Genomic DNA, 10,039 nt, shown 5'->3' with positions numbered 1-10,039 from the left:
CCCGCACCCGCCATGGCCGCGCGGCTGCTGCTGCGGGCGGCGCGGCCGCTCCTGGCCGGGGCCGGGCGGGGCACCGGGCTCGGTACCGCGTTCAGCACCGCGCCGCCCCCCGAAAAGAAGCGGTGGCTCCGGGCGTATCTGGAGCTGCAGCGGCTGCAGGCGCCTCCGCAGCGACGGTGAGCGGCGGGAGGGGCGGGCGGGGCTCGGACAATGGGTGTGACGGCCCCAAAAATGAGGGAAAATCAGAACGTTTAGGCGTCGTCTGCTTTGGAGCAGGATGGGTTGAGCTCCGCAGGTTGGCACAGTCCGTGTTGAACGGGGCAGGCAGACAGACGGGAATATGGAACTGAGTGTTTGACCCCAGAGATTTAAGCTTTGGTATTCAAGCTCAATTTAATTTCTCGTGCCCTCTCGAAAGGCGCGGGGCGGGTAACGCGTTCTATTCCTGAGCTGGTTCCCTTTCCGCGCCCGCAGGTCCGAGAAGCCCAACTGGGATTACCACGCGGAGGTCCAAGCCTTCAGCCACCGGGTGCAGGAAAACTTCGCCCTGGACCTTCTCAAGACTGCGTTTGTTAACCCCTGCTACATCGAGAGCGAAGAGGCGAGGCGCCGGCAGCTGGGGCTGGACAAGGACGCGGTCGCTCTTCAGCTCCAGGACAACACCGGCCTCGCGGAGCGAGGGCTGCGCTTCGCCCGCGCCTACCTGGCGCAGTGCTTTGAAGGCGCCTACCCAGAGTTACCTGCAAAGGGCATAGAAGCACTGGTTAATTTTCTTACCGGTCAGGAACTGGTCTCTTATGTGGCTCAAAACCTGTCCATACAGGACCTGGCGCTTTGCAGGGATTTTCCTGCCCCACCAGACGTGCTGCAGAGGACGTTCCTCGCCGTGGTAGGAGCCCTGCTGGAAAGCAGCGGGCCCGAGAGAACCGGGCTCTTTGTCAGGGTAGGTTCAATGAATGCTGGTTTGTACCTGGAAGGGAACCGATCCAGGGAGGTTGGCAGACGTTTGACAGTACCTGTAACAAGTCGATTTAACAATGAGATCTGGTGCTGGTGGTGTTCAGCTGGTTTTGGGGTGGTTTTGGGGATTGGGGATTTTGGTGGGGCAAAGGAGCTCTTACAGACAAGACAGTGATCCAAACAGGTGAACGACCCGTGGGTTTTTAAACATTTCCACGTATTGTCCCAGCTCCTCTGCTGCCACAGCTTGCCCCTCAGGCTGGAGCTGTCCCTTCTCTGGGTCTGGGGCTGACTTTGCCCCTGGCACAATTCTGTCAGTGGCTAAACCACAATCAGAGACTCCAAGCACTGGGGTGGGGCACTGAAGCAGGTTTATCATTCATTTCAGCAATTTGTTGTCTGTTGTTGTCTCTTCATACTGTATTTTTGTTAGGAGACACCGGAATCTCAAGCCATTAATTGTAACTTCTAAATTTTCTTGTTTAGGACTTTTTTATTCCCCAGCTGATTGGAAAAGACCTATTTGAGATCTGGGAAGTCGTAAATCCTATGGGTTTACTGCTGGAAGAACTGACCAAGAGGAATATCTCTGCTCCAGAACCAAGAATTACCAGGCAGCTGGGAGTCAGCACGGTTCTGCCAGTCTACTTTGTTGGGTTGTACTGGTTAGTGCAAGTATTATTTAAAGTTAAATGGCTTTAATTAGAGGAGTGGGAAGGAGGGAAGATGGTCTTTTACTTTTCTACTCATATTTTTGGTCAAGTTGTTCCAGAAAATAAGCATGATAGTAAGTTCCATATAAAATGAGCCATTTAAGCATTGGCCATAGCTTGCTGTGGTGATACATAAACAGTCTGTGACTAAGGACTCCAGAGGCTACAGGGGGTGCACCAGAGAGCCTGGGGGTGTTCTGACACAGGAACTTTGGGAACACCATAACTGCATGGCTTTGGAGGGACCACAGCTGTGTCCAGGGCTTAGACAACCATAAAGAGACATCAGGGGATGTGGGATGGAAGAGAGACTCATTTTAAGTTCCAGAGAAGCTTTTAAGTTTGAAAATCAGCAGCACTGTGAACTGGGCCATAGGAGTGTCTGTGTCCAGGCACGACTTAGGAAGTGCCAGTTGTCCCTGGTGCATTTGTGTCAGGTGTGGTCAGTGCCCAGCAGTGACAGAATCCACATCACTGCTGCTTTCCTAAAGGAGCTGCAGATGAACACATGCCTTAACTTGTTCTGCTTTACCCTGCTTTGGTTTCTCTACCTTCTAAAATGTATCTTACAAAAAAAGAAAGGAACTTTGATTGTTCTCTTGAGGAATCCCTGGTGTTCCTTCATGAACTGCTCCTATTTAGTGTTTGCCCATAGGTGTTAAACAGACATGAACTTCTAAAATGTATCTTATAAAAAAGAAAGGAACTTTGATTGTTCTCTTCAGGAATGCCTGGTGTCCTTTCATGAACTGCTCCTATTTAGTGTGTGCCCATAGGTGTTAAACAGACATGAGCACATAATTCACAACAGAGAGAGCTTCTCTGTCAGTCCTTTTGAAGCAGTTTGAAATTCCTCCTTACCAGGGGAGGAGAAAAGACAAAAGCACTTAGCTAACCAGAGTAACAAATTTGCATGTTTTTATCAGGGCTGACAAATTGAATGCTGTAAAGAATAGTGCTGTGTTAGGAACCTAAATGAACAGAGTGATGTTCTTCCAGGAAATGGACACATTTCTGATCTGAGTTTCCATTACTGAATATACAATTACTTACCTTTGCAGGAAAGACCAACAGAAATGTTTCCATTGTGTGTATACAGAAATCAGTGTTCAAAGACATTGGAGAAAAAACAGTCTGTTTTAGTCACAGTACACAGCAGTGCTCAGGGTTTTATGATGGAAACTTTGGTTTTTCATGGTTGTGACTTTGGTTTTTTTCCTCAAGTGATAAGAAGATGTTAGCTGAAGGCCCTGGTGAAACACTGCTGGCTGCAGAGGAGGAGGCTGCTCGAGTGGCACTGCGGAAGCTCTATGGATACACAGAGAACAGGAGACCTTGGGATTACTCAAAACCCAAACAAGAATTGGCAGCTGAAAAGGCAATCAGCAGTAACTAGATGCTAGAAGACATTTCTGGTGTAGCTTAAAAATCAATGGCTTCCATGCTGAATATAGCATGTATTTGGAAAAGCAAAATACAGTTTGTTGTTCTGGTCTTCAGTGCTTGAAACTTCCAAATCATATATGGTGTTAAATAAAGTCTTTTCCTTTTGCACAATGTTTAATAATGTTTGCTTATTTTCCCAAATGTAACAGAAGTGCCCTTAATCTGAATTTTTGCCTTTTGGCTGAGAAGTTTTTCTGTACATCACAGGAGACCATCTTTAGTGATGTTTAATAACATGTGACAAAGTCTCACTGTACAGAAACAGCTTTCATGAATGCTTCCTTGGAGATTGCTTGGAGAGGATTGTTAATAAGCTGAGTTGAATTAACATTTGTTACATCAGCCTTTGGATTGCATCTGGATCTATGTGTCCATCAGGTGTGATGATCCTGACACTGCTGAGGATTCAAACTCTGAGGTCTCACTGCTTTCATCCAAATTTTATTTGCCATGCACATTGGTTTCTATTGTTGGAGCACGCTCTGAAAGATTTTTAAAACTTGTAAAAATGCCTCTATTGCAAAATGTGAAATAGGTGAAAATAAGGATCATGGAGGCCTGAACCTAAAGAAATTGGAGAACATGATTTCATTATAGCCTATAAGATAAGCTTTTTCTTTTTTTCTCTTTTTTTTCTTTTTGGTACTTTTCCTGTTTAGTCCATGTTCTTTCATTTAAGCAGTCTCATGACTGAAGAATTGGATTCAGTGAAATCAGTGTTTGTCTTGTTTGCAACATCTGTAGCTGTTTTAGTGTAAGTCCCAATGAATGGAAAGACAGGAATAATTCAGGTACCTGCATGATCTTTCTGTTAAATGTCATAGAAACTCAGCATGCCTACCAGAGGGCAAAAGATGCGTGAGAACTGCGGCTATTTCGGAGTAATTTGCTTAAAAAATGAGTGAGTGTCTATTACAAATTTGTCTGAGCCCTGCAAGGAAGAAGTTGGATGTAGGACCAAGAAGCTGGATGTTCAGAAGTGTTTCCTGCTTTATCCCATTGTGAGCACTAATTGTGAAGGAAGACACCAGGTAAATGGATGTGCCTTCACTAACAGGAGGGGGAGAGTCAGGATCAGCCATTGATCCAAGTCTGATAGTGCTGTCCATTGCAACACGTCCTTTGCCTTTGGCCCACAAGTTGGATTTAGGGAAGGACTCTTGGCAGCCAAAGGTCCTGGCTGCAGCTGCTGGGCAGGTCTGTGCTGTGACAGAGAGTGCTGGCTCTGTCAGCCCAGTGGAAACAGATTTATTGGTGTTCTGGGGCAGGAGGAGCCTGTGTGTGACCCCTGAGTGCAGCACTCAGTGCCCTGCATCTCAGCCAGTGTCAAACGTGGATGTGGCTGGAGAGCAGCCAGACCTTCCTGCTGCCCCTGGCTGAGAGGTCACACCAGTGAGAGCTGCAATGCAAAAAGGAGGGCAGAAAGATCGGCCCAGCAGAAAATCTGCACAAAATTGCTTGTGTTAAATGAAAAATTCCAGCTAGCAATCTATTACCACTTACATAAGCAAAGCCAATAAGGTCACTATATTCCAGGGGAATAAGAGCAAAAAGTGAAAAGATGGTAAAATTACTCATGCTATTTTTAGTATCCAGATGAGGTTATTGCTCTTTACCTATTTTAAAAGGACAATAGTGAAGGTGGGTTTTTTACAGCCAAAGTTACCTACTGCTTTTATATATGTATTTATGTATTTTGAGATGGAGAAGCAAATTTCACTCAGTTTACCTTTAAAAATAATTAAGATCACCTTCCTTTGGCTTTATTGTTTGGAATGTGGGCCTAAATCCTAGGAGAAGTGGAATACTGTGCTGGTAAAAGCTGAGTGATGCAAGGTAAATCAGTTTACTGAGTGGCACATGTATGGAATGTATTGAGATCAAATGAAAAGACAATTAGGGGACATGGAAAGAAAGGACTGGGTTTTTACAGAGGTGTTGACTGATAAAGGAGCTTTTATAAGAAAATGTGTCCTATTTTCAAGTTTCTGAAGCTCAGAAAAGCATTTTATGTCATATCTGTGCTTTCTGACACTCAACATATCAGGATCTACAGCTGTGCTAGTGGGATCATTGATATTCTTCAGGTTACTAACCTTTTTCCTTGTTTTTTGAATCAGTAGCCATAAACCATAGCATAGTTAAAAGATTTGTCAGACCTACAGAAACCATTAGCTATAAAGTGTGGTGAAAATGGCAGCTCAGAAACATTGTTAATGAAATTCCATGGCAGTTTTGTCTGAAAAGTTATTTGTGAGCTGCTTGCATTGGTGCTGAGTACAAGTGCATTTATGTCTCCTCGTGGTTGTTCTTTTCACAGTCACATTTTATTTATCTTTCAGAGAGACAATAGATTGAGCAGTGTCAATAATGACTGACAGAAAGGAATCGGGACATTTTATTCTGGCAACCCACTGAAGAACTAGATTATTGTTACAAAAATTACATTTTTGTGAACTCACTAAACACTAGGAAACACTAGTTACCTAGACTTGCTTTTTCTCCAAATGTTAGGTAAATCCAGTGTGAATTGTTGCTGTGACTTAAAGGCAGGAGATAAAAACACAATCATTTCAAGTTATATCTGTGTTAATTCAGAATTTGAAGTTGCTGGTGAAAAGTTAAAGCTTTTACTGGTTTATGACATTTTTTACTTCTTATAACAATCTCTTGGGATTTATGATAAATCAAAAATTTAAATGAGGTGCTCTGGTGTTATGCTGCTATACAAAGCCATGAAGAATTCAAAACATCAAAAGATGTGTTCTCATTGTGTTTTGCAGGGCAGAAGGAGGGGATGATGCAGTACAGGAACATAAGAAGAGCCCTACTTTTCCTTGTCCTTAACTTTACTGAGTGCTGTGGCAACTTTAAAGAGGCTCTGAACTATTTGGGTTCTCTTACATCAGAGCTTTGAAGTTTAATATTGAGAGATTCATTTAGTGTCAAGTAGCAAACACTTCTCAACAAGGACAGATTGGTTTTTTCTTTCTAAATCAATTCCCCAGATGTAATGGCACTAGTTTTGCATATTTTTCCCTTTTCAGCTTGCCTAAGAAACTAAAGATGCAGTGCTCACCAGTTGGTCAGTAAATAGCCCCTGCTGTAGTTTGAGGCTGCAGAGTGGGAACAGCTGCTCTGTGTGATAGAATCAGAGCATTATTGAAGGCTCTTGGTGATTCCTAAATCACAGGCACACTGCAATGCAGCTCTTATGGTGCACATAAAAACAGGGCTGCTCTTCTTTGGGAAAAGGGGAGCTCCAGGGAGAAGGTAAACATCATCATCCCTTTCTATTTCTGTGTAATAAGTGTAATGTTTCTGCCAGTCTGTGGCAGCTGTGCTAGGGACTGTGTTCTTTAACTTACAGGTTTATAATCAAACATATTAATTTTGCACACGTTAAAACTTTTGTTCCTGTTGCTTCAGCTGGGGACAATTACAGAACTCACTTTTCTGTTATGGAAATTAAAATTTATCCTTTACCTCTGGAACTGTTCATTGCCAGTTGTGCTCACTCCAATGTTCTTTATCAGAAGAAATTTTGATTTTATTGGTGTTGGAGGAATTTTGCATTTAATTGCAATGAGATTAAAATTTCATTGAATTTTCAATGTGCTTTAAGGGACATCTCAATAGGTCTGCAGTCCTGTGTTTTCTCTTTGTCTGGGATGCTTATATAAATCAGACCTACATTTGTTTTTCTAACTTTTTAGATAAGTAACATTTTTAGTTAAGTTGTACACTGACTAGTTTAGTACTCTTTGTTGTGAAGGTACCATTTTGGTTTAAAGCACCTGATTTTGTTACTTTATATAGGAAACCAAAGTGAATTGCATCAGAAAGTAGGCGTTTCTATTAAAAATGGGTTTTTTTCAATACAAATTTTAATTACCTGGCCAATGTTTATGTACCATTTCTGATACTAAAAATATGCAACTTGCAAAAAAAAAGTTCTGAAACAATGTTTTGATATCTGCCTTCAAAGAAACTTAACACTGTTTAATGCAAGTTGTTTCAGTAGCCTTTGCTCCTGACAAGAGGTTCCATAGTTTCATGATTCCCACATATTAAGCCAAGTATTGAATCAAATTTTCAGTTTGTCAATGCCAGTGTGTGTGTGGCTTTTTGTAGGCTGTACCACGCACGTGGGTGGGGAGGAAGAGTGCTCCTATCAATTTTTCAACCTCAGAGAAGGGAGAAATTAAATACTCCTGACTGGTGCAGGATATCAGTTTCTGAAGTCATGAAGTTTGGAAGCTTTGAAATGTTCTGCTCTCACTTATTTGACCATGGCTAGAGAATGGTGCCACATAGCAGGTAGTGAGTGAGGAGAGACCCACTGCCATGTTGAGCAGATTTGTGGGGATGTATCCAGATTTGGGATGAACATCTCTGAGGTAATGCAGGGGATATTGCCAGGTCAAACAATGAAGACAAGTGGAGTGAAAATTAGTGTGCCTGAAGGCTGAAGGAAGCACACAGGTGGAGCACCACTGCCTACATTAGACCTAATCCTATGAGAGAAAATTCAGAGTAATTGGAGTTCAAAGATAACATTCTGAAACCTGTTCTTGTGGAGTATCTCCTCCACAAAGGCAGTTCTGCAAAATTAAGAAAATACTTTTGAAACTAAGGAAGTGCCACAGAATTAGTCATGCTAGAGGAGGATCAACCAGGGGAAGCATTTCCACCACCAGAGGGCAAGGATTTGTCTAAAACTTCTGGTGGTTAACTAAAGAAATACAGTTACTTTAGTGGTTATTACAGTAGCACTAGGAGGCACAGCTTTATCCTTCAAGTTACTGGCAAAAAGGTCAGTGTTTAGGATGACAACAGAACGAAACAATTTGTGAAAATCAGTCCAACATCAGAGAATGTTTAAGAAGGAAAAGACTCCAGAGAGAGAATGGCTTCCATAGTTGAGCTAGTTGAAAGTTAATGGAAATTATTCTCTTTAATTTCAAGTGATGGGAAGTGGAAATGTTTATAAAATTTTTTTATAGTCCATCAGGAAAAACACAGTTGCCTAATCTAAAAGTGTGTCTGAAGGTTTCCTCTACCATTACACAGACCTTCTGATTGAGCAACAACTGTGGCAATGAGCTTGGGAGAGCTACTTTTATAATTTGATTAGGTTTTCATAACTAGGGAGGTGATGGGTTTAGATTTGAATTATTCCCCTGTCATTTTCTGTTTATAATATCAGAGCACAGTTCAGTTTTCTTTTATGTTTCTTTTGCAGTAAAAATATATGTTAAATATTTAATTCCTCTCTCAAATATCATGTGATGCTATTTCAGCATGTTTTCAGTCAGACAGTTTTCAACAACCTGTTGCCATCAGGCAATGAGACAACAATTGGAGAAGAAAAAAGGATGACATTCACATTGACACTTAGCAGATCCCCCCATGGCAATTCATTATTGCTCCTACTACTGCTCTGATTACTTTAGAAGGAACTTAGATGCCCACACCCACCCAGTTTCACTTCTGACCCACAGCATTGCACTTTTTTTTCCCCAGCTGCTGGGAATCTGCTCTGACAGTGTCCTGTGACTGCAGGCACAATGTCCAAGTGATCTTTGTGAGGGTTTTTTTGATTCAGGCTCTGTGCTGCATGACCAGCAGGCAGACTGCTGAACTTCATGGAAATCTAGACCAGAAGCAAACTGTTGATTATTCCCAGGTTTCAGAATTAGGTCATTTCACCGTTTATTTCTTTGAAAGTTTCCTTTCAAACCAATTAGTTCTTAATTGGTTATTTCAACTGCCTACTGCAAGCTCAGCTGTAAGATCAAATGTTTAGGAGATGATCATGGATCAGGTTGAATTTGGTTGATCTCATATGTAGAAACAGACTATTCAAAAATAAGTTTGAATTTTTTTTCTTGATTGGAGTACTATACTCTTCATTTCCTAGTAACCAAAACCATCAGAGATTAAATGATAACAAGAAAAATAACAAAATTTGACAAAATTTGGAATAAGCTTCCAAATTTTACTTTACAGAAAAACTCCTCCTGTTGCAGAAAGGATTTGTTGCTAGTGACAGTACACACTGCTGAGCTATCTGACTCTTACTAGCTCATTTTTGAAACCTGCAAGGAATAATTTTATGCTTCAAGATAATTTCCAGTTTTGAAGCATAACAATACATCATTTAACATGAAGCTCTTATTCCAGAGAGCTGTGACAAATGGTTACTTGGATTTCAGTATACAAGGGGATGACACAGGTTGTCTAGAGGACCAAGGGGAATTGTGGGCATTGCCTGGCAATGCTGAGAGGCTGCAGCAAAGAAACAAAACACAAATACTCTGAACATTCACTGTCTGTTTATAAAGAGAAAATACAGAAAGTGCGAAGCCTTTTGGCAGGTGGGTTTGAACAGTGATCTCTGTCCAGGAGTGTAAAATGAATTTACCCTGGCAAATGCCTAGGTCAGTATGAATGAAAACTTTTCAATAATTACTGTGAAACCTTTCTCTGTTAATTGTTCCTTTGCTTAAATTGGTTCTGTTTTGAGTGTTTACAGTCCTAATCAGCAAAGTTGTAGTGCAGCAATGCACAAAGCTCTCCATCCCCTCTATCTCCTGCCTGCACGTGTGCCCATGGCAGCTGGGCTGATATCTGTGGCACAGAGGGACGTGCAGGGAGGGACAAGGACCTGAAGGTTTCAGAGCAGCATTTATCAGCTGGCTATGAATACATCAAACTGGAACAATTGCAAAGCTGGACCTTTATTAGTAAAGCACTAGGGTCTGAAACAACCACGTGCAAAAAGGAGCAGGATTTAAAACCTCTGTGTATTCATAAAGTGGATCTTGACAGTTTAGGAAAGTCAGGGTAAACAGAAGAGAGATCTAAAAGAATTATACTAACAGGGTAACAAACTCTAACAATTACAAGAGACTTGA

The 10,039-nt window shown here is 41.9% G+C and overlaps 1 protein-coding gene across 1 annotated transcript; it reads left to right on the top strand.

Annotated features, from left to right (window-relative positions):
• Nucleotides 1-6: 6 nt before the first annotated feature.
• On the top strand, nucleotides 7-3,234 carry MRPL44 (mitochondrial ribosomal protein L44). The gene is made up of 4 exons (XM_039722337.1): nucleotides 7-176; nucleotides 475-943; nucleotides 1,447-1,625; nucleotides 2,898-3,234. The coding sequence occupies exons 1-4, from the start codon at nucleotides 13-15 to the stop codon at nucleotides 3,067-3,069; spliced, it is 984 nt and encodes a 327-aa protein (XP_039578271.1). The 5' UTR covers nucleotides 7-12; the 3' UTR covers nucleotides 3,070-3,234.
• The last annotated feature ends 6,805 nt before the right edge of the window (nucleotides 3,235-10,039 follow it).

The sequence above is a fragment of the Passer montanus genome, unplaced genomic scaffold (assembly GCF_014805655.1).
Source record: "Passer montanus isolate IOZ18808 unplaced genomic scaffold, ASM1480565v1 scaffold48, whole genome shotgun sequence".
Taxonomy (NCBI): domain Eukaryota; kingdom Metazoa; phylum Chordata; class Aves; order Passeriformes; family Passeridae; genus Passer; species Passer montanus.
This window is presented reverse-complemented; position numbering and strand designations above follow the sequence as displayed.